This window comes from Syngnathoides biaculeatus, chromosome 17 (genome assembly GCF_019802595.1).
Source record: "Syngnathoides biaculeatus isolate LvHL_M chromosome 17, ASM1980259v1, whole genome shotgun sequence".
In the NCBI taxonomy this organism is placed as follows: domain Eukaryota; kingdom Metazoa; phylum Chordata; class Actinopteri; order Syngnathiformes; family Syngnathidae; genus Syngnathoides; species Syngnathoides biaculeatus.
In genome coordinates this window covers 17,411,780-17,435,616 of record NC_084656.1, presented here as the reverse complement: position 1 = coordinate 17,435,616, position 23,837 = coordinate 17,411,780, and the positions used below count along the sequence as shown (strand labels likewise).

General features: G+C 42.4%; 2 protein-coding genes across 3 annotated transcripts in view; one reads left to right on the top strand and one right to left on the bottom strand.

Moving 5' to 3' along the window:
• Positions 1-23,837, top strand: part of amacr (alpha-methylacyl-CoA racemase) — a 48,205-nt gene that overhangs the window by 3,460 nt on the left and 20,908 nt on the right. Inside the window, exons 2-3 of one of the 2 annotated variants that reach the window (XM_061801017.1) lie at positions 888-1,002; positions 4,610-4,696. The gene's annotated coding sequence lies outside the window, so the exon portion shown is untranslated. The remainder of the gene's footprint in view (positions 1-887; positions 1,003-4,609; positions 4,697-23,837) is intronic. The other variant, XM_061801019.1, reaches the window with a different exon arrangement.
• On the bottom strand, positions 102-23,149 carry LOC133490668 (lysosome membrane protein 2-like). The gene is made up of 12 exons (XM_061801015.1): positions 22,792-23,149; positions 16,728-16,885; positions 15,147-15,294; positions 14,875-15,066; positions 13,775-13,866; positions 13,414-13,533; positions 9,548-9,726; positions 6,052-6,170; positions 4,742-4,815; positions 4,619-4,670; positions 3,670-3,822; positions 102-2,952 (listed from the first exon to the last, which is right to left on the bottom strand). The coding sequence occupies exons 1-12, from the start codon at positions 22,912-22,914 to the stop codon at positions 2,842-2,844; spliced, it is 1,521 nt and encodes a 506-aa protein (XP_061656999.1). The 5' UTR covers positions 22,915-23,149; the 3' UTR covers positions 102-2,841.

The window sequence follows — 23,837 nt, the reverse complement described above, 5'->3', positions numbered from 1 at the left end:
CTAAATAGTGCACTCCATTTTACTTCAAAAAGAGAATTAAAGGAAAAATTAAATCGCCATAAAAAATTCAATCACAACTTCATTACTTTTTTTTACTTGAAAAATACAAAAAAAAAAACTCAAAATGTTGGGATGTTTTCTTGGTGCAATTTTTGCACGAATAGCTTTAAACAAAGTTTCACCATTAATTAAGATGGATGAAGTTATTTGAAATAATCTACATGGTTAAAGAATTTAACTTTGTTCTTCTTGAGTTGGAAAACTAGTTGAGGAATATTGAGAATTTGAACTAGTTGAGAATATCGATCCATTCCATATTGTTTCCATTGTTTCAAGACATAATCAACAATAAATCCCACACAATTGGCATAATTTCTGTCTTGTTATGGCCATCCCTAAGTAATAATAACATAATACAATAGTAATAATAGCAGAAATGGGCTCATTCGTGTTAAAAAAAAAAATCTAATTTCCAAGCAGCAATTTGCTAAACAATGTTAAAAGCCTTGAGATACGACTCAATCAAAACTATACACCTGATGCGTGATTGTGTTTGGTTGCAATAACAGAATAGAGAATTAAAAAAAAAAAAAAGAATATTTACAGGCAAGCACCATTTCACAAATGATGACCCCCTGACTGCTGTGGCTCCAATGCAGCATTGAACACTTAAAAACAATAATAAAATCATCATTTCCTCATTTCATCCATCCCAGTAGAAGTGTTTGGACTGGAGGCTGGGGCACTTTTCCCAAATAAAACACTGAGCGGTAACGTTACAGTAACTATTTGTAGGAGCAGTTAAAATCCAGGGGAAAAAAACCACAGTACTGCATGAAAATCAGAGCAGGAGATCCGTGAATTATCCACCTTTTCTATTTACACAGAAACCGGACGGAGCAGGATGTTGCCAAAACGGTGGACATTTTGTGCGCAATGCCACCACATCCCATAATCGAATCATTTCCATCAGTGACTCCCAACCGCCGTGGCGATCGTCAGGTGTGTACCTGGAAATGTCTCTTAATTAGTCCAAAAATGATTACTTATGTAGTACAAATACTGTATCTATGCCGTTGATGCAACTAAGAGGCAGAAGAAGTACATATTCTTTCCACTAGGTGGCAGAAGGTCCGCTTAACCTTTGTAGCCCCCCTGTTGCCATTCATACAACAAACTGTACTGACATTTTTGCTTTTTGAGGTTGTACATCGTGAAGTATTTTTACATTTTCTCACGCAAAATACACTGCTGACTAAATAAAATTTTAATGCACCACGGTGTGACATAAAATATTCATCCATCCATTTTCTTAGCCGTTTATCCTCACGAGGGTCGCGGGGAACGCTGGAGCCTATTCCAGCTGTCAACAGGCAGGAGGACGGGGTACACCCTAAACTGGTTGCCAGCCAATCGCAGGGCAAATGGAGATAAACAGCCGCACTCACAATCCCACCTACGGGCAATTTAGAGTGTCCAATTAATGTCTCATGTTTTTGGGATGTGGGAGAAAACCAGAGTGCCCGGAGAAAACCCACGCAGGCACGGGGAGAACATGCAAAACTCCACACAGGCGGGGCCGGGATTGAACGCGGGACGTCGAAACTGTGAGGCCAACGCTTTACCGGCTGAGCTCACCGTGCCACCTGACATAAAACAGCATGGCAGGAGAAGCGGGTGTCCACATTAATCTTGACGCAGTTACAGACGGGCATCGCCCCACCTCACTGTGGTGTACAGAACAGGAACATAAAAAAAAAAAAAAAGGTAAAATTGTGGCTTTTAGAAGCAGGGTAAAAAAGGGGCTTTATACACAGGTTCTGTTCGGGTTTTGATGCGACTACTGAAAGTGGGAAAATGTCGCTTTCCATTATGTCCCCTATTTTGCATCAGTGCAATTTATCTTTAACAGCATCTTTCCTTCTTCATCATCCTTACTAACAGACCACATTCCAAAATTAATTATCCACTTGGAAAAATGAATTTCCCACCTCGGCAGACACCTATGTTTCCCTTCTCAGATGCAAATAGGCGGTAGTGGTATTTACCTTTTAAATGTAACATCTGATGCCACTGTGCGCCGCAACAGGCACAGCAGAAGTGGCATCTGTAAAGCTGAAAAATGGGAGGAAAATGCTGTCTGTAGCTCTGATACGACTTCTGAAGGTGGAAAATTTCACGGTCAACTTTGTCACGCCATTCCTTGTCACTGTCATTCATGCGGAATACAGCAATATGGGGAAATGCTGGATTTAAAGGCGGCACGAAAGGGGCTTCGACAAAAGTGTCGACCTACTCTAAGCAGACCTGAAGTCCTTCATTTGGACGTTTTCTACATGAACATTTACAACAAGGGAAAAAAAAAACGAGAAGGACTTTCTTATTTTACAAAATATACAGCGCTTTTTGTTTTTTGTCTGACGCTCATGCCAGTGAGGTGGGCTGCGAGCGTCTCCAAATCTTGTCATTCTACATAAAAAGATGCTTTTAGGCAGACGACACACAAACAATGCTTGGTAACATTTCGTAATGGGGGTGAGGAGGGGGGACGGGTGAGGATTTTAATACTAACAACAAGTGTCCATTTCCCCTTCCTGTATGGGCGCTTGAAAAATTGTAGTCAGTGGCGGATTCTGGCAGTCGTAATACTGAAATATTGATCCCAACCCCATTTCGGTCATGTTTGTTTTGATTGCAATCTCGAGATGTTTTAATCTATAATCAGCAGTCTCATTAACTAAAAACAAGGAAATGTTTTTTTTTTTTTTCTCTGACAAATTGAAGGTTTCGGACGTATAATTTGCAGTGTTTTGTGCTTCAAAACATCAACGGCAACGGCGCTCAAGCTTGCGAGTCCGCTTTAGGCGTCAGACCGATGTACTTTCCATTTTGAGGGTCTTCCTTTTCCTTTTCACACACCGGAGAGTAAGATGTGTTCTCCTCAGCGGTCGCCTGCAAGAAAATGCCTATGTTCAATAGTGATGCGTAAAAGAAACAATACAGTACATATCATATTTCCTAACATGACGAACGTTATTTCTTTACTAAAGTTCTGTTTACCACACTACGCTGCTTTCTTTTTACATGCAACTTTACAGATGCCACCTCTCTTCAAACTCCATCTGTTCGGGCCTTACCGGCAATACAGTAGAGCCTCGGTTCTCGACCACGATCCGTTCTAGAAGGCGGTTCAAAAACCGATTTGTTCGAAAACCAGATCAACTGCCGTGCGAGTTATGTTATTTCCGGGTTTTTTTTTTTTTTTTGGGGGGGGGGGGGGGTTCGCTCAAATTGACAATAAAAAAAGCGCGTCGTGGGTGGGTCAGCTGGTCGGGCCGCGCGCGTTCTGTTATTTCCGGGTTTTGTTGGGGGCGTTCGAGTACTGATTTGAGACGTTCGAGAACCGAGGCAGTACTGTATATGTCTTCTAATTCTGCTTTAAACTTCACATTTACAATTAGTACACATTGTTAAACTCCAAGGTAAATCTGAGCTTTACAGATGTCTCCCCCCCAAAAACTTCAGTTTTAGAAGGATGCTCCAATGGAATTCAAACCAAAGGAGCAGCAAAGTTATTAGAAAAGAAAAGTCATCATGAAATATGAAAATATAGCACAGTGAGAGCTGTTAAACAAAAAGGAAGCACTATGGAGCGGCAGCTCCTCCCACCTTCTGCTTGCGCTCACGTATCAGCAAGACGATCAGGACCACCAGCATGATGCCACCAAGAGCCAGAAAAATGAGCGGGAAGTTAGAGACCACTTTGACGATCATCAGCAACTTGTGGACCCTCGCCGCCGATGCCTCGTCCATGACCACGCTCTGTTGAGACAAATATACGTGACTTCATCCAACCTTCAATACGATTGGTTTCTTGATATTTTTATATCTCATTCTGTATTCCGGGACTGTGTCAGCATGTAAAAACAGTCCACTCTTAAATTTCATGCAATTCTCACTGCACCGGCTTGCAAATTTGGCAGACAAGTCCACACAGATCTGGGCATACCTGCAGAATGAGGGTGTGTCCTTTGATATCTTTGTACCATGTGACATTTTCATGGCAGAACGTAGGGCTGAACTCACATGTGTTCATACCACATCCAAGTCCTGCGCAGTAGGCAGATCAGTGGTCTAACACGATTTTGGGGAGTTTGTACGGCACGAGAGATAAGCAAGTTCCATGAACATTTGCGAAGGATAACCAACATGCTCATGAATTCTTTATGCCAACTTGTCACAGCAATTCTGTGCCATCATAGTCCAGTCCAGTTTTGTTAATGTTTTCATGTTTTGCCTCACAGTTATCAGACTCCGTTTCAGCTTTCTGGATCCTGCTTTTGGTTAGTGATTTTGTGCCTCAGCCTTGCCGGACTGCTACACCGTGTATGACCTTGATCTTGAATAAAACCATGCCTAACATCGTGTCCTCGTCTTGGAGTCCTGCATTTGGGTCCAGCCCCACACCGTTGGTTCATGACACTTCTCCAATTGGGGCCCAGTTTTACAACCACTACTTTAGTTAACAAATTTGTAATTGTCTTACTAGTGTATTCTAAATTTTGATGTTTCCACTGATCAGTTTTCCTTTTTTTTTGTTTGCTGATAGGATTCTCACCTCATTCAGGAACATGACTGGGAAGATGGTGTCGTTAAGACCTCTGGTTTTCCTGGCAAGGATGGGAAAGACAGTCTGGTGATCCCACAAAACAAATAGACCCAAATACACAAAGATACTTACGGGAAGCCGGAAATCCTATTCATTAAGATGTTGATCTGCGCTCTCTTGTTTGCACGCACAATTATGCCCGTAGTCTGGAAATGGAATATAACGTCAATTTCCCGCATTCATCTACCCTTTTACTGGGTAAAAGTAATTAAATACTTGAAAAAAAACGGAATTACTCAAGCCTGCACTGTCACTTGTATGCAATTAGATGGCGTGACAATTGAACCGTGTCACACCCAGGACAAAAAACGTCATGTATTGTCACAACATTCACTTGTACACACAAACAATAACAAACACCACTGAAAACCGACAGTTTATTTAAAAGATGGCTAGAGTTTTCCTCCCACGTTCCAAAAGCTTGCATGCTAGTGTCATCAAAAATGAAATTCTCCATATAGTAGGTGTGAATTGTTGTTGGTCTATCTGTGCCCTGTCATTGGCATTTCTTGATTTTTATGAGTTTATTTCACTTTGTGACCAAGCTCAAAATGCAATTTACTCATACATCAAATCAGTATTGCCGATCGGAAGTAGTTGAAATCGCATTAATCCACTCCAGGTCCTCCGAAAAACACTACCATTGTTGTTACAAATTTTGATTAATTAAAAAATTCACATTGTATTGTTTAAAAAGATAAACAAAAAATGAGAATCTAAAGAAATAGAGTGGTTTTCTAAAGTGTAATTACTGCTCACTGTTGGGTTGGTGGCCGGCACGGTGGATCAGCTGGTAAAACATTAGCCTCAAAGTTCTGAGGTCCCGGGTTCAATACCGGACCCGCCTGTGTGGAGTTTGCATGCCCCCCCCCTGCCTGCGTGGGTTTTCTCCGGGCACTCCGGTTTCCTCCCACATTCCAAAAACATGCAACATTAATCGGACACTAAATTGCCCCGAGGTGTGACTGTTTGTCTCCATGTGCCCTGCGATTGGCTGGCAACCTGTTTAGGGTGTACCCTGCCTTCTGCCCGTTGACAGCTGGGATAGGCTCCAGCACTCCCCGTGACCCTCGTGAGGATAACCGCCAAAGAAAATGGATGGATGTTGGGATGGTTAGTATAGTGTGAGCGTCTTAGTCTGAGTTGTGGCCCACAGTAGGTTCTTGCGAGTGTTCTCATTTTGTATTTGTTTGACTGTTTTTTGTCTTTAACAAACGTCTGAAAGTGCATCGCAAATGTAGCATTACGTCTTAGTTGCTCGTTTTTATTCTGGCCCGTGGCACAAAAGCAAAAAATCCAGCAAGTGCTGGTTTGTATCTAAGAAAAACTTGTAAGGAGGTGCAGTCTTATGTCAAGGCACTCAATTTTTAGTTTTGTCTTACCGGGTTTAGGTCGAGGTAGGTTTGGTGGTGCGTCATTTCTGGGGACATTCCTTCGATAGCCGCCGCATATTTGGAATCGGCGAGGTAGAAATGAGGAAAAGAGGCCACGACCGGAGCACCTGGGGGAAACGAGAAGTGAAGTGACTCCATTTGGGTCATTAACCACACGTAGTAGTTGCTTTTTACACATTTGCCAATGCTGTCCCGTCACCGGACACCAATCTCAACCCGTTTCAGGTCAAAAGTACACGTGCTGCTTACACAGATATGACACATTCAGACTATCTCCAAAACAGCCTTCTTATGAGATACTTTGTCACGATATATTGCGACCAATATTGTACTTTTTTTTTTTAATCAGGATAGCCGAGAATATTTGAATGGTCAAGGGAAGCCATACGTATGATCGCGCCAAACTCAGATTAAACACCTTCTGGATGTAAAAATAGGGCTGATTTTTTTAATATCTAAATGATTATTTGGAGCATTTTATACTGCAGTGTGGGATGTGTTCAGAGTGAATTTTACTATCCGATTTGCTTTGGAAATTTAATATCATAATCCCTCCGCTTCGAGTTTTAACGCTCAGCAGCGACACCAGGAAGATGCCAGATCATTTCTTTGTCAATTTGTTTGTGCTCCATACTACAGTATTCGTATTTGGATGTTGTTGTTGTGCCCGTTTCTCCCCGTAAATGCTGGCATTTTTCTGGAATTAAGATATGCCTTTTACATAATTTAATCACATGGAAATAGATTTCAACACCCTTTTCAAACGGATTACAGGGAGTCCTCAGTCTACGACTGAGATCTGTTCCTACAGTAGCGACTTAAGTCGAATTTCGACATAAGTCGGATTCCACCATTAAAGTCAGAATATACATTAAAATACTTTGTATAAAAAACAAATACAGTGAAATAAAGAAGATTATGTACTTAGCATTACTGTTGAGAGGTAGATGGAGAAGAAGGGGAGGTGGTGCTTAACTATTGAGGAGGAACCTGGTCTTGAATCCTCCCCATCTCGACAAGTATCAAAGGACCTTGTTTTGTGATCATTGTATCCAAACATAGGAACGGAACCCTTCGGATGCGCTGAAATACGGGCTTTGTGTTTAATAATTGTTACCAACTGAAGCCTTGGTGGTGTTGGTGTCTCTCCTTTCTCCAATGTTTTTATGATCTTCAGCTTCGTTTCCATGGTAATGGATTTTCTTTTGGCATTGCTAAAAAACACAGTTTTCTTCTTTGGTGCGATGACGTCTAAAAAGGAGGGCGAAAAATGCAAAGATATTCCCGGCGCACAAACACGGACAAGCATTAGCCAGACAAAATGGCGGACCGGGGACGAGCGTTGTCAAGTCCAAACGTCTTGGGTCGAGATCGACTTAACCCGAGGACTCCCTGTATTGATTTATTTCAACGGTTAAACAAAAAAAATGTGTTGAATGAAAAAAAAAAATCTGTATTATCGCGGGATTGGGAAAGGTAAACCGCAGTATATCATGGGATTATTGTACCTTGTTCAAGATTTTATCTGGGCTGTGTCTCGGAACAACAAGCTACTTGGGGGTCATACAAGAAACAATAGCTTGGTAAGTGGATTCTAGTACTGAATTAGTTATAGTCACAAAATGTATCTTGCAGCTCACGCTCAGTTCCTTCCACCTATTGTCAAGAAGAGACATTGCAAAATGGTGATATAGTTCACCGGGACCATTTTAAGAACAAAACACATCACTGAGTGAACCGAACCTGGCTGGGCTCCACTGGTGTGTGCCGTCTCTTGAAAACAGCCATCATTGCACATGTGTCTGCCGCCGGCATGGCTAAGTGCTCATGAAGTGGGGCAGAGGTGAATGTATTCCTGCTCTTGTCTTTGGCAACAGCCCTCGGACAAACACTAAGGTCACCCTGGCATGCGTGTGCGTTCTTATAAGTGGACTAAAATGACCCGGGCCCTCATTTGTCGAACGTGCGTACACTCAGGAGTGTGTGTCAAGCGAGTGTGGATGAATGGTTCCATGCAAAGTATGGGATTTAAAAATTTGAATTTATGTGTGGGGATGTGCGTAGATTTAAATAAAGCTCTAACCGGGTGTGCACATGAAACCCTGTGGTACAACAGTGGAGCATTGAAGCTATTTAAAGGTCAAATGTCAAAGGCATGGACCCATCCATTTTTTTCACCACAAAACATGATTTTGACGTATATGGCTTTTTGTAACTCTAGCCATGAAAATCCTCTCGAGAGAATTGTTTTCGAGAAGAAGCAGGAAGTGACGTTAGTAGCAGACACCCACTCAAGCGGTCTCGTCTGTTTCTACTAGTATTACCTGCTGGAAGGTAGCTCTTTGTTCCTTCGTGTTAGCCAAAATGCCGGCTCGTTGTATTAATGGATAGTGTTCGAACACTCGGGAGGATGGATTCACTCTTCATACTTTTCAAAAAGACCCTGTTCGTTGTGAAAAATGGATTGCACGGGTGCAAAGGACAAGAGCTTTGAGGGTTCCAATTGACAGGTAGCTGTGTATACAGCTACAAAAAAAATAAAATAGTTTTGGGGGGGGGGTGTAATCCTCTCAGAATATAACAAAAGATCCGCGTACGTCAGGGGTGCTAAATGTGTCAATGTTCCCGTCGGCGCCGAGCACGGCTTCAGACGAGGGGCACGGCCTCGGCCGGGCTGGCTCATACATACTGTCTGGGAGTCTGTTGTTTAGTTAGAAGTGATCCGCATATCATCTAAATATGGTCCGAAACGAAACAAAAGGGTAATATTGCCCAGGTCACTTCACTCGATCGTGTCTGCGGCGAACGGCTTCGGCTGGGCTGGCTCTACATACTGTCTGGGAATCTGTTGTTTAGTTAGAAGTGATCTGCGTATCATCTAAATACGGCTCAAAACGATAGGTTAATATTGCCCCGGTCACTTTGAAAAGAGCTTCCATGTCCCCATAGTAGGCGGCACAGCATGTTTTCAATGGCGAATGTCGCGGTGTGACATAATGAACAGACAATGCAGGCAATATGGCTACCACTTGGATGTCGAATGAGGCTTCCGGAACTTTGCTCATGGTTGACGCGCTCTCCGCTCATATTTATTTTTTCGTATCGACATTGAAGTGAATAATGTCATATGTATTTTTGATTACAATATCTATTTTAGAATGTTTATAGGCATGAACCTTGACCTTTAAGTATATATATATATATATAATATATATATATATCTTATAGTGCGGAAAATACGGTAAAATGTTTTTCAATTCACTACCATTCCACCAATACTTCCTCTAATCACAACAGGCTACCATTCACTCGCAATTCTGATGCAATATGATTCACTTAAATTCTGATATGATTCACTCCAATTGTGTCTTTGAGTATTCTCCACACTATCAAGACAAATCCTGAACCAAGCTTAGAGCAGATTTGTGGCGTTACGTCCGCCTTGATGTGTTCCGTTTACTCAACCACAGATACAATTGTTTACCTGTCCGACAAGGACTGAGTTTGAGGAGGCCCGTCCCGAGGCACTCCTGCGGGGTGACGCAGAAGCCCTCATTGGCCGGATTCTCCTCTTTGCTGGCCAGCACTGAGCGCGGCGGCGTGAAGCGGTACGCCGGGATCCCTCTCACTTCTACGTCCTTCTCAAACTCCATGTAGATGGACCTGTTCGGAAAAATCGTTCGTGCAGTGATGTTTATCTTGACTTTTTGAAATCTGCCATTGTCTGCATTTAATTCCGGCATCATTGGGGAAGATGATTAGGGATGATATTTCTTAACAGGAACCAGAAGTTCCTGGTTCTGCTCTTAGCATCATTGTAAAATGCCAATCCTTTATTTGAACAGTGTGAATGTGTTTTATTACTTCCGTGATGGCTTTATTCAGCATTGCAGTAGTCCAACATTGACCTCGGTTAAATTTTAAACTCTGAATATTGGCCTTCTGATTTACTACAAGGCAAGTCCACTTGTGCAGCTGCTCTTTTAAAGCATGAACTTGAAATGATTGCGACAGAGAAATCCAAACGTAGAGCAAATCCAACTTTCACCACCATTTGATGAAACAGTTTCCCATTTGTACCATGTCTACAAGTCTACCAAAGACATTTGGGGAGTTATTATAGTGACCCCCTGAGAGCGTTACAGCATGCTGAACAGTTCCCTGGGAATCCTGACGGTTCTTAGTCAGAACAAAAGAGTCCATACAGTGTTTGCCAATTTGCAATAATAGCATAACAACCTCTCCCTTGACCCTCACGAGACACACCATTTAAAAAAATAAAATAAAAACCTTCAGGGCATATTTGCGAGACAAAAATTCAGAAAAACATTTTTTTGGAAATACTTTGTGTTAAAATTTAAAAGAGCAGCAAATATAGTTGAACGAGTTATTGAATATTCACAGTTTACTTTTCATGATTTCATGTATTCACTACTGTATTTTTTTACTTTGGGCTCAGCTATTTGTAGAAAAACCCACGTACTTGCACATTTTTTTACTCTTATTGTTTACACCTGGCGGCACGGTGGATCGCCTGGAAAGTGTTGGCCTCACAGTTCTGAGGAATCCTAGCCCTCCCTGTGTGGAGTTTGCATGTTCTCGCCGTCCCTGCGTGGGTTTTCTCTGGGTACTCCGGTTTCCCCCCACATCCCAAAAGCATGCAACATGAATTGGACACTCAAAATTGCGCCTAGGTGTGATTGTGAGTGCAGCTGTCTGTCTCCACGTGCCTGAAATTGGCTGGCAACCAGTTCAAGGTGTACCCCGCCTCTTGGCCGTTGACAGCTGGGATAGGCTCCAGCACTCCCTGTGACGCTTGTGAGGATAAGCGGCTAAGAAAACGGATGGATGGATGTTTACACCCTGGCAGCAATGTGAGCCACTGGTTAGAGTGTCTGCATAACACTTCTGCAGAACGGGGTTCTCTGGGCATTCCGGTTTCCTCCCGCATCCCCCAAAAAAAAACTGGATTAACTGAAGACTCAAAATTGCCCGTAGGTGTGAATGCGCATGGCTGTTTCTGTGTGCCCTGCCATTGGCTGGCAACCATTTCAGCGGAGTTCCCGTGACCAATGCGATTATATTGCTGATGTTGTAGTTAAAAGACAGGCCCTCCCGTAGCTTGCAATACAGTCAATGTTTGACTTTGGGCCCAGGTTGAGTTTGTTTTCAAATAAACGGCCACAACGGGAAGAGTGATTAACGTACAGCACGGCCAAAAAAAAAAAAAGTCAGCTATTTGACAAGCACCTGTCTGCGCTTCATCATTCGTGAAGCTTTTGTGGCTCAAATGTTACTAACAAGGCCCGAGGGTTCGAAATGGGAATTGCCCCGTCCTTTATTTATAAAAATAAATCCATAAAAATGATTTTTCCAGATGTCAATTCCCGTTCATGTTTTTAAAATGCAGTCTGTAGCCAAGCTTTGCTCATGTGAAATGCGTCCGCACCAGACTTAATGGGGAATTTCCTCTTAACCTGGTGAGAAAAAAAAAATGTAGGAAACGGAGGAGGCAGCCTTCCATCTTCGTTCGTATAACGCGGCCCGCCTGCGTGAAGCCACAACGCGTTTTGTAAGTGGGTGAAAGTGTTTTGTAAACAAGTGGGACACGGGGGAGGATTTAACAACACACGCCCAGACTAGACCAAAGTTAGAATGTCGACAAATTCTTTCCACGTGCGGCAAAAAGATTTTTTTTTAGGTCAAGGGTACTGCTTAAATTAATAGATGTGCATCATCGGTGAATGCAAGGCCATTCGGGGTGAGCTTTGTAAAGACTACATAAAAACAACAAACCAAATATTCACCTGTTTACATTTTTGTGCTATTTCTTTGACAAATAAGACGGCGGAAGATGGAGCTAAATCCCTTGTGGACTTGGTTTATGAAAAAAAATGTAAAAAAGTTTGCTAAATAAATAAACTACCTCAATTTAGGTACAATTTTGAATTTGCAAACTCCGTTGTGGAGCTGAAACTCTTTAACTGCACGACCATTTATTTCAGTAAGAAACATTTTGGGTTGCAAAAGAGATAGAACAAATTCAATTCACAACCCAAGGTTCCACTGAAAATTGAAGTGATATATTTCGACTGAGAAAAAATGTTTTGAATATCAGGTAAGATCAAAATTTGGATGTTAGTGGAGGGGTTTGCCTCATTTGGAGGCCATTTATTTTTAAGGGTAATGTTATAAAATAACTTTTAAATGATTTCCAACCTACAAGCCGTGACTTTTTTCAGACGCTTTCAACCCCACAGTTTTTGTGGTGACACGGCTAATTTGTGCATTTTTTTCTAACTGCCGCAAGGGGGCACTCGAGCGGAAAAGGTAAGAGTAAAACGGGTGGAGTAAATGTGCCGAGGAAGTGACTTTTACCAGTCCGGCCCTGTTAGCGCTGTGTTAGCGTGTTATTGCCTTGTCTCAGTGATTTTTTTTTTATTTTTTTTTTTTACCGGTATGTTTTTTTTTTTTTTTTCACCGGCCCTGTTAGTGCAGCGGCGCTAGCATTAAACTCTATGTGTATGGTCTTTCTTTGTAAATATCTTGAGTCTCAATGTGGGTTTCAATATGGCCACATGCGGCTTTTACACAGCTGCGACGTGTGTATGTACCAAATGATATTTCCTTTACAAATGTACTGGGTGAGTCTTGGAACAAGGTGTGCTCTGTAGGCCGGGAATTACGATATTTAACTGTTTCCAGATCATAGTTTGAGGCATATGTATTGTTTAAGCCATTAATGTGGGCATTAATTACTCCCGTTTTTCGCTCTTGAACTAGCGTGCTATTACTATATGTACTCACAAATGCTTAGGCTAAAGACTTTCAGCGCAAACTTTTGTACATTTAAACCAAAATGGTACTGCTGCTGTTTTCTAAGACTTAAGAACCCTTCTTCAAATGCTTGTATTTTCAGGCTAATGGCCAAAATTACATTGTTTTCATATCTTGTCACATGTAAACAGTTTGTATTTGTATGTTATGCAAGGTATGTAAGGGCTCTGGAGTGTAGTATATTGATGTATTTATCAGTATGCTATTGTGGTTACTTCGGGGAGTATGAATGTCTGGTTTTAGATGTGCAATGTTAGGATATGTACAAATAAGCCTTGAACTAATTTGGAATCCAAAAGAGTCTCATAAACTTTTAGCTTCCCAATGAGTATGCGTCATCAATATTCCAGGAAGAAAAACCCCTTGAGTGCATTGCGAGTTACTTTTCTGGCTTGGTTTGTCGCTAATCCATCCAGGCCTGAGGTAGTGTTTTGCGGGGGATTTGCCGGGGAACAGTTAAATAATAGCCCCTCAGGCCCACATAGACGCGCAGCGCGCAGGGAGGTAAAATACCTGCAAAGGTCCGGGGTGAAAATGTAGATCCGCTCATCCTTTTTCAGTAAGGGATGGAAGGCACTTCCGTCAGAACCGTTGATGCTGTTGCTTTGGTTGGAGTTCCAGAAGGTCAGCTGGCTGCAAAACATTTCCGAGACACAAAATTGTTTGATACAAATCTGAAAGCGGTACAGTTGATAATGAGGTGTAAAAAGGTTACCATGGAGACATTAAGATACCAGGGTGCTCTGTCCTCAGAGCTGAGGGCAAACATCCAGACATTGAATAAACTTACAAACAAGAGTCCGGCTCTATTTTGAACAGAAAGCAGTTGACTTCAGTGCATGGGACGAAGACAAGTAAGGGAGGAATATTTTACCTTTGACCTTTCCATGTTTTCACTCGGCCGTAATCCAAGTAATTCTGCTCCCCGGTGTGAAAGACGAATCCACCATCGTGGGATCCATTTTTCTGGATGAGGGAGAAAAGTTCACGTTCTGTATTTCCTCAAATATTGGCCGTCATCCAGTCAAGACGTATCATGGCCTCCTTTTAAATGGATACATCTCTTTTTCCGTTTTGGGAAAAAAAACAGCGTGTTTGTTATCTCAGTCATTCACACCTCTGGTGCACTTTTCACCACTTTATTATCCTGGAAGAACAGTAATAAAATATAATCTCGGTTTACACACGCTCGTTGAACAGCTAACCACTGAACATATGAGAACTTGGTTGCTAACCAAAACAGCAGCACCTAATGAAGTATGTAAACTGTTGGAGTTTTCAGCTATGTAGAGACACCATCTTTAATAATGATAAGGCTTCCAAGGAAGTCTGACTTGTCTTGACTCCCCATTGTTGTGTATCGAAAGGTTCTACTTGTCATGGTCCTGCCGGTCCAGCCCTGGCTGTGCGGGTTGCCGCGCTGATTGGGAGGCGCACACCTGCGCCTCATGCTGGCTGATTGGCCCCGGTGTATATAGGACCATGGGGACGACTGGTCCGGCGCCAGATCGTTGCAACTCATTCCCTGTTCCAGCACTCCTGTATCTCTGATCGTATTCCCGTGTGTACCGACCTCCGCCTGTTCTCCGACCGACCCCGTAAGCCTGACTCCTTTGACACTTCTGCCTTCCTTGATCGATCTCCCGTGTACCAACTCCTGCCTGCCCGACGTCCTGACAACCGCTGCTGCACCTGACTGCCTGCCCAATCCCCGACCTTGGAATAATAAACATTTTTCCCAAATTACCTCTGCGTCTCCCGACTCCTGCATTTGGGTTCTACCTCCGTTTCGATGGGTCGTGACACTACTCTACTTTGTCTTAAACTCCAGTTTCACTTGACAAAACTATCTCAATGACTCTTCAAAAATTGAAGCCCCCGCCAAAAACAAAAAAAATTGAAGCACCATCCACTTGTGTTCCTTTTCCAAAAGAACTTTGTTTGTTTGTAATAATGAAAAAAATCTTCGCATACCTTGTACATAAGACCAAAAATGGTCCCGACCTCCGGATTGCTTGGATTAATGCGGGTTAGCAGGGGGTCCTCGTAGCCCCACAACAGTTCGTCCACAGTGCGCGTGGTAAATAGGCCACACCCGATGGAGTTCATCCAAATGGACACCATGGAGGATTTCCAGAAGCTCCCTTTGACCTTGTTCATCACAGCCTATACACGAGAAAAGAGATGGACTTGAGGAAAGAGTACATTTTGGTCAACGACTTGTTGTCATTTTTTGTTTCCCCTACCCAAGCCGGTATATTAACAGTGGTGATGTTATCCAATTCAGGGTCACCGACAGACTTGTCCCTCAGGAACACGAAGCTTTTAGTGTTGGACCCCGACACCATTTTTCCATCATCCACCATGGTCACATTGTCCTTGTACCTGTACTCCCTTTGCGAGACACAAAAAAATATATTTAGCCATGTTTTCATGAACCCGAAAAAAAGTTGTACAGCACACAGTTACACGGGGTCTTGGGATTAAGACAGATGTTTCGCATATGATGTTTCGAATAGTCAGGAAGAGAACTAGCTCGTGCAGCGGTTTAAGAATAGCTGCTCGGTGACTGACATTGTTACTGTTTTTCATTTGCTTTAAAATGTGTTGGTTTTTTTTAGTCTAAATATTTCCTGAATAGTGGTACTTTCACTTACAAATGGCCCAACTTTCTAGTTACAAGCCATTACTTGTTTGTTTATTTGCGATTGAAATTTTAATCTGTGCGCTAGCTCGAAGCCGAGGGTGAAGGGGCTGGGATGAGAATCATCACCTCCAAATCCGAGACTATGGTCAGAAAAGGGTGGCGTGCCCTCTCCAGGTCGGGGATGAGATCCTTCCCCAAGTGGAGGACTTCAATTATCTTGGGGTCTTGTTCACGAGTGAGGGAAGAATGGAGCGAGAGATCGACAGACTGATCGGTGCAGGGTCTGCAGTGATGCGGACTTTGTGTCAGTCCGTTGTGGTAAAGATGGAGCTAAATCGAAAGGCGAAGCTCTCAATTTACCAGTCCATCTACATTCCTATCCTCACCAATGGGTACTTGTTCGTCAAGGTACCACTGTATATATGAAATAACCTGTGAATGTGTGCATTGCACTTCTGTTTGTAAAAACTGCAGTTCTATGTTATGGTGGAGATAGTAGTCAGGTTTGTGGGATTTTTCACTTGGCCGTTGCCATTTTTCATGCTAATTCTTCTTTTCAGTCAATGTTGGTGTCTGCATGACAAGATATTGTGACAGGATAGCCCAGTGTGTCAGGTTTATTTTGTCAGCAATTACTACTGCTTTACCTTGAGTCAGGTTGTTGAAGCAATATCAGGAAATATGAAAGAGAAATGGGGGCTGCACTGTGAATGCTGTCCGTGAATTTTTATATTTATTTAAGAGAAGTGAGTGGAACCTACATTTCGACGATTGACCCAAAACAGAATTCTTCCTAAAACTGAAAAAAAGCTACAGTGCTGAACATATTACAAAATGAGAGCCAGAAACTGAATGTTCCCCTGTAACTCCAGCATCGAGCAAACAATAGCCACATTCAACACTTTTGAGTGTTTGGTCCATGAAAACCGTAGGAATAATAATCCATGGATGATCTTTAAGTCTTCTGTTGTTTGTTAGTTCATTGCTGACTTGGACTCCTGATTCCTCAAAGTTTTGGTCTCAACTGCTCAAGTCTTGACTTTATTTTACCTCTTCCAAGTCTTGCTCTGGGATCTCTGAACTTGATCTCAACTCACTCAATGTTTGTTTTGCTTCAATCTAGCCACATTTAGGTTAGTCCAAATGTACTGTATTGTTGATTTGTAGTCTCGGACCCCACCTGTAAGTGTAGGGCCCAATCTGGTTCACCACCGGTTTGGCCCCGGCAAGGAACTCATCTACGTTGGTGACGTTGAAGAAGAAATACTCCATGTAGACGGGAGGAGGTGGCCTCTTCCATGACTCAAATACGCGGCTGCCCTCCACCAAAACAATTTCCTGTTGAAAAACCATCAGCCTGAAGTTAGATGACAACACTTAACAACCCAAGAATGCAATTTCAGTCGAAATTGCGTGTGAACGTTAAGGAGCTAATGCTGAGCTGAAATGCCGTACAAATAGGGGAACTGTAGGACATATAGAAAAGAAGGAATGGAAAAATTATCTATCTATCTATCTAATCACTTTTTTGCTAGCCAAAATTAAAAACAAGTCAAAAACACATATGCAATATTAGAACACTGACAAGGAACTGCTGGAGCCACAACTCGTACAACCCAAGTCCAGCTCCTGATTTGATTTCTTAGGTCCCACCCCTTGAAGGTATATTTATCCAGCACACAAATACAGTAGACCCCCACTAGTTGCATTTTATCCCCACTTATAAGCATTTTCAGATTTAGTCACTCATAGTACTGATTTAATTTTCGAGACATTTCAAGTTAAGAAGAAGTACCCGGATGTTTGAGTCTGGATGGTGTGTTCCTAACAAAAACAACCCAGAGAACAAAAACATCTTTGGGGGGCTGCGGAAGGGTGCCTCTGTCTGACAAGAGGATTGGCCATGCACATGAATGGTATTAGGGGAGACTCCTCCACAGGTCCATTGTCAGCCGGTTGCCATTGACGACTAGCGTTTGGGCCGAGTCACTGAGAGATCACGTGATGCAAAAGGCTGGACTCCCAATGGTTGCACGGGACGCCAACCTTAATGATCCGGACCACATTCCTTAGGCCTGAGCTCCATGAGGCCCTGGTACCGCATAAGCGGCCGCCCCAAAGCTAAAGCCTCCCCTAGTTTTCAAAGGCCACAAAACACCTCGCACTTGTGGACAACGATCCCGTTTCACTGCGGGGATCTTTTGAGAAATTGGAAAACACAGGGAAGGCAAGAAGGAAGCGAAGAGGTTTCAGGGGGGATTATTTTGTCTTCCAACAACACCAGAGGTGGAAATCTCAGTTTGGCCTTATTGTGTCAATTCTGTTCAAAGTAGTAGCCCGAGCATAAATTAACGGCAAAAAGCAGAGCGCGCCAAAGTGTCCCCAGCATTTCAAGATCCCTCCTCCTCAGGCTTCTCCTGTACTGGTCCGCCGACAGCCGTTTTATAAAGTGGTCAAGGACAATAAAGCTGTCACCTTGGATTGAGGAGGGCAGAGCGTGCTCGTTTCAGGCGCTGCCCTTTCGTGCCCCCCTGCCCCAATTCAACATGGCCGCCCTCCCAGCATGTGACATGAAATACTGCATGGAAAACAGGAACAGAGAAGTCCTCTCATCTATTCCACTCCCCGATTGGAAACACATGTAGCAGGTGAATAAGCAAATAGGCGCGCTGCTACTACTTTGATGTCTAGAGACGGAACAAAAACACAGGCATGAATAATGCACAATATATTCTTTAACTCTTCTGAGGAAAATGGACCATAAAGACTTTGTAATGTTTTTTTTGCTCCAGATGTTTTCAAAGAACAGTGTTTCTCAACCTTTCTAAAACTGTGGTATCCATTGAACATTGGGAGAATTTCACAGCACAGTACAGTAGTAAAAAAATGTCAGAAAAGTATCAATACTGAAATAAATAATACATTTTCCAAGAAATTAAACAATATTGTTCCCATGTAATTGCCTCACAGCACACTACAGTAGATTGTTGTTTGGCAATTCCAGCCATAGAATAAGGATGACGGACGGGGTTAAAAGACTCTGACCTCGAATGGTCTTTTGTCTCGCATTACAAACTTTTTCTCACTTTGTTTATAATCCTACTTCAAGTCTTGCTATTAAACATTTTAATTCTGCCTTGTCTTTTATTTTCAATAGAAATCAAGATTATGACGTCTCATCATCTGGTCACGAAATTCAGATCATTTTCAAACCATTTCCCTACATTTTGGTGATTTCTAATTGTGGTCTTTGTTTGAACTCCACAAAGTCAACTAATCTGGATTCAGTCTCGACTGTACAAAGTCTTGGTCTAGACTTGGTGTGAAACACTTAATTGGTCGGCTGAGTCCTAGCTCCTTAATATTATAGTCTTGGATTGTCCTCGAGCTACCTGTCTTCATCTGGCTCAAGTCTCAATCCATCAGGACTTACAATTGACTTGTTTCAGCCTGCCATGTCTCGGTTTCAATTCCTCAAAGTCAAGGGCCTTGCTTGGTCTCAATCCTTCAAAAGTCTTGGATTTGCGTTGGTCTGGAACTCCTTCATCTCAGTCAAAAGTCCTAAAAACCTTGACTTGGTCTTGACTTGACTACTTTGTCTTGGTCTCATCTCCTGAAAGACTTGGGCTTGGTCTCAACTCCTGAAGTTTTGGTATTGACCTGCCTCATTTGGGTCTGAACTCAAAGTCCTAACCTTCTCCTTTTGTGTTCTTGAGCATAACAGAACTTAGAAGTCATAACTGGGATTTTGCCTGATACCTGCATACTTTTCCACACATTTATTGTTTCTGGCCAGCGTAAGATTTTAAATATGTCAAGGATAAAGCTGTTGCCCAATGCTAGCCTGGGGTAAAAGAGGCTTAGGACTCAAGGAAGTATTCTTGGAATGACAGTTTTCACACATGTTGAAAGCGAGATGAGGTGCCCTGAAATAAATCATACGACTACCAGGCGTGCTTCTTGTTGGTACAGTGTTAAATGTAGTGTGGGTTTCACTCGAGTTTCAAAGTGAAGTGTATCTTGTACATAGTACCACCTGCCTGACTTCTCAACGAAGCAGTGCGTCACTGGAGCGTCGTGGCCGGTATCAGATTTCACTGCCTCTGCATGCGTCAAATTTGTGAGAATTGAAGGGCGCAATGCCAAAATATAGCAGCCCTAAAGTCACAACCCACTAGGGCTGAGCCTTTTGGTCCAGCAAAGGCCTTTTCTGCTGCCCTAAACACCATCAGATCCACTGACCCACATTTACAATCGAAAACTCTTAAGATCTGTGCAGTGAAATTGTGTTAATATGATCCCAATCGTCGATTATCTTTGTTTTTTGGCGTTTTTCTGAATGCCAGGATTTTGTTGTTGTTGTCCAATCAGATTTCATCTTCTATGTACTGCGACCTGATCGGCCATCTAATCAACTCCAGGGCTTTCATAATCAGTCGTGTGTACCGACTTTACTAAAATTGTATTAGTAATCGGAATGTTTCTTTGATTCAGATTTCGAATTTGTCCTCACAGGGCAAGCTAGCCCTCGATCAAAACATTTTTTTCAGCCTGTGATTGGTCAAAACAAAAATTGTTATAGCCAGCGTCGACTGGCGAAACAGTCTGCAGCAAATTTGAATAATCGGCATCTCTGGTGTGTTTTTCTCATGATATTAGATACATCTTGATTCTGAATTGTTCTAGGTTATTTGTGTAGCAAGGCTTGTGCGGTGTTATGTTCAATTTTTCCTTTTTAATGTTTTTAAAGCACTGGTAGTTTATAAAACTGTGATGCGATGGTGGCAGTAATCAATTAAGTCGGGTTCGTCTCTACGAAAGGCCCAGGTACCAAATGCACAGCCCGCCATGGAAACCAGAACCTTTTGGTATTTAACTCACACCTCTATACCAGTAGCAGTCTAAAGACAATCAGACCTTCAATACTTATTGAAGTGTAGTGGTTTACCTAAAAACCAACAAACATTCATTTATGCCCAAGTGGCAACCCACTATCTTATTTCCACCCTTATCCCCCCTCTGGGGCGAAGGGGAAAAAGGAGATTGGAATCGATGCCTTGCTAAAGAATTCCTTTCAACTATAAAGATATGAAATGTTTGCTTTAATGTGTCACTCAAGACCCTCAACAAACAACGAGCCCTGTTTAGTGGAACATTAAGAGTGATTTTGGGCAACAACTTCACTCCTGATAACACGTAACCCAGCAGCCGGCTTCACCCCACTTCCCGAGGAAAGCAAAAAGTTATTTTTATGTGCATGCCACATAATATTCTCGGGCAGGGAATTTCTCGGGACCCCCTCTCGTCGTAACGATAAAGCAAAGAAAATAATCACTTTATTTTTTGTAACTGTAGACTTCAAACGAACACAAAAACAAGCATCGACTGCTGACTTTCTGCAGTTGGTGACATTTTCTAGATAATCATTCACATATTCAATTGTCATTCAAATCTCAACTTCCACAAAAATGAGACTTTAAAAGCAACCCAATGTAGGTCGATATATACTAAATAATTTACCATACAGCAATCCCCCCGCCCCGCATATTTACAGTTCACAAATTCACGTAGCGCGCTGTATTCATATTTTTTTCCTGTGGAACCCGTCCCCAACAATTCAGTGGAAAAACTCCCCCATTCGTAGTTTTTGTGTTCCAAAACACTCTAAAGGTGCCACAAAATGGCCCCATTCTCATATTGTAACCCAGTGTAACTAATTTTTTACCATACCAGTAAGCCGAATTTTCACATTTCTGTACTTGGTAATTTACATTGCTGATAACTTTCACTTATCCTCCACTGTATCTTTTAAATAAATATATTTGCAGATGTTTAATATTCGCTTGCTTAGATCCGCTAGTGAATTACAAATATTTGCAACTGAATTGCAGACGTGTCACACCAGTTTTCAGATTTCGGCGTCATTTTGACACGCCATAATTCCAGTTACAAATACCTGCAACATCATCTTTCCAATGTAGTTAAAACGCAAATCAATGTGAGAAATTACATGTAGATAACGTGAATTGGGGTGAATTAAAGATACCAACAGGAGTACAAATGAATGGCAATCATCATCATTTTTCCAACAAAATTACGTTGTAGATATCTGAAATGACAGTTGCGGATATCGGAAAGCACCTGACCTCATAATCAGGAAGTAGAATATAGAGACATTGGTTGTCTGTCTGTCTGTCTCTCTCTCTCTCTTCTCTCTCTCTCTCTCTCTCTCTCTCTCTCTCTCTCTCTCTCTCTCTCTCTCTCTCTCTCTCTCTCTCTCTCTCTCTCTCTCTCTCTCTCTCTCTCTCTCACACACTTTCTTGACGGCAGATCTTATGTATTTCAGGATTTGTACTTCACTTTTACGCAAATGTTTAACTCGTTATGGATTTTACTAAACAAAACAAAAAAAGTTTTCATAGAAAAATCAAATCACTGTTTGGAATTATAAATAATATTTTCCAACGATAAACGGTGGGGTTCAAACCTCTATGAAAGTTATTTTGTAACCGGATACTTGTGCTTGATACTTACTCCCACGTTTCCTTTGTGGGCATTTTACAGTTACTTTGAGTGTATTTTTTTTTATTTTTTATTCTTTAGTTTTTAGAGGCGGGCACGTTGGACTCAGCTGGTAAAGCCTCGGCCTCGCAATTCTGAGGACCCGGGTTCGAACCCAGCCCCGCCTGTGTGGAGTTTGCATGTTCTCCCCGTGCCTGTGTGGGTTTTCTCCGGGCACTCTGGTTTCCTCCCACATCTCAAAAACGTGCAACATTAGTTGGACACTCAAAATTGCCCCTAGGTGTGGTTGTGAGTGCGGCTGTTTGTTTCTATGTGCCCTGTGATTGGCTGGAAACCAGTTCAGGGCGTGCCCGTTGACAGCTGGGATAGGCTCCAGCGCTCGTGAGGATAAGCGGCAAAGAAAAAAGATGAATGGATGGAAAGCCCCATTATTTTTAAGAAGTCATACGAGTTACAACAAAAAGGTCACAAATTATTTATTATATGATTATTTTGGAATCAAGTTGGACTATATTTGAGAGGGAAAAAACTGAAAATGAGAATGAAATTGTATTATTGGGGGAAAATTTTGCTTTATTATGCGCGGGCCTTAGGTTTCCCCATCACGGACTCGCACACAGTCCCCAGCGATTGCCAACCGTCAACTGTCACCCGCAGAGCGGAAAGGGCAGTTGAACACGTGCAAAACAAGGCAGAAAGAAGTGGACGCTTGTTTTTGTTACCTTCTTGAGGCGGTTGTGCATCATCCGGCGAAAAGTGTGCGAGGCGAGCAAGCCGATGCCCGCGACGAGCAGGGTGGCGCAAATGACGCCCACTGCGTAGATGGCGTACGACCTCCGCGTCATGCTCACAGATGGAGACGTCCGAAAAACAAACCCCCCACTCCCCCCTCAAAAAAAAAAAAAAGTTTGTGATTTGAAAAAAGTTGCCCGGAAAAGTTTGTGGACGTTTTGCAGCTCGCCGAGTAGCTAGCTACGCGTGCAGTTGCCGAGGAGGATTTTGACAAGGCTCAAGGACGTGAGAACGCGACCTCAAAAGTGGCTTCAATAAAAGCGAGGCCACGCTAATTTGTATGGCGGGCAGCGTCTGGAAACACGAGCGCTCATTGGCCACACTGGAACGCGCGAGAGTCATGGGCGCGTTTGTGCGTTCCAACCCACGCGTGCAGTACCCCCCACCCCTCCCGAAGGAAAAAAAAAAAAAAAAGCCCCCTCAAACTCAAAACGGATACGAGGGTGGTGGAGTAGATCCTCACTTCAAGGAAACATCACACGCAACACGAGAATACTCCATTGTCATTGAAATACACTTGAGAGTACCAGTTTGTATACATTGACTGCATGGGATCAGAAACTTCAAAGAGATATCACACCAATGGGACACATTTTTAGAAAAACATGCATTGGTGTGTTCATTACAAATACAGAGATTACAAAATTAAAAAAAAAAGTGTAAAAGCATTCATTCTAATCATAAAATAATCATTGTTATTTTTGAAATTATGTAATTAAGTTAACCAATCATTTCACAAAATAAAAATGAAAAAAGATCTCATTTTAATGTCGTTATTATAATTAAAATTAATTAATCTTTTAATGACAAAAAAAATCAAAATATCTGTTTTGCTAATTTATATATTTGTTTTATTACAGCTCAGCTGGTGAAGCGTCGGCCACACAGTTCTGAGGTCCCCGGGTTCGATCCCGAACCCGCCTGTGTGGAGTTTGCGTGTTCTCCCCGTGCCTGCGTGGGTTTTCTCCGAGTGGGC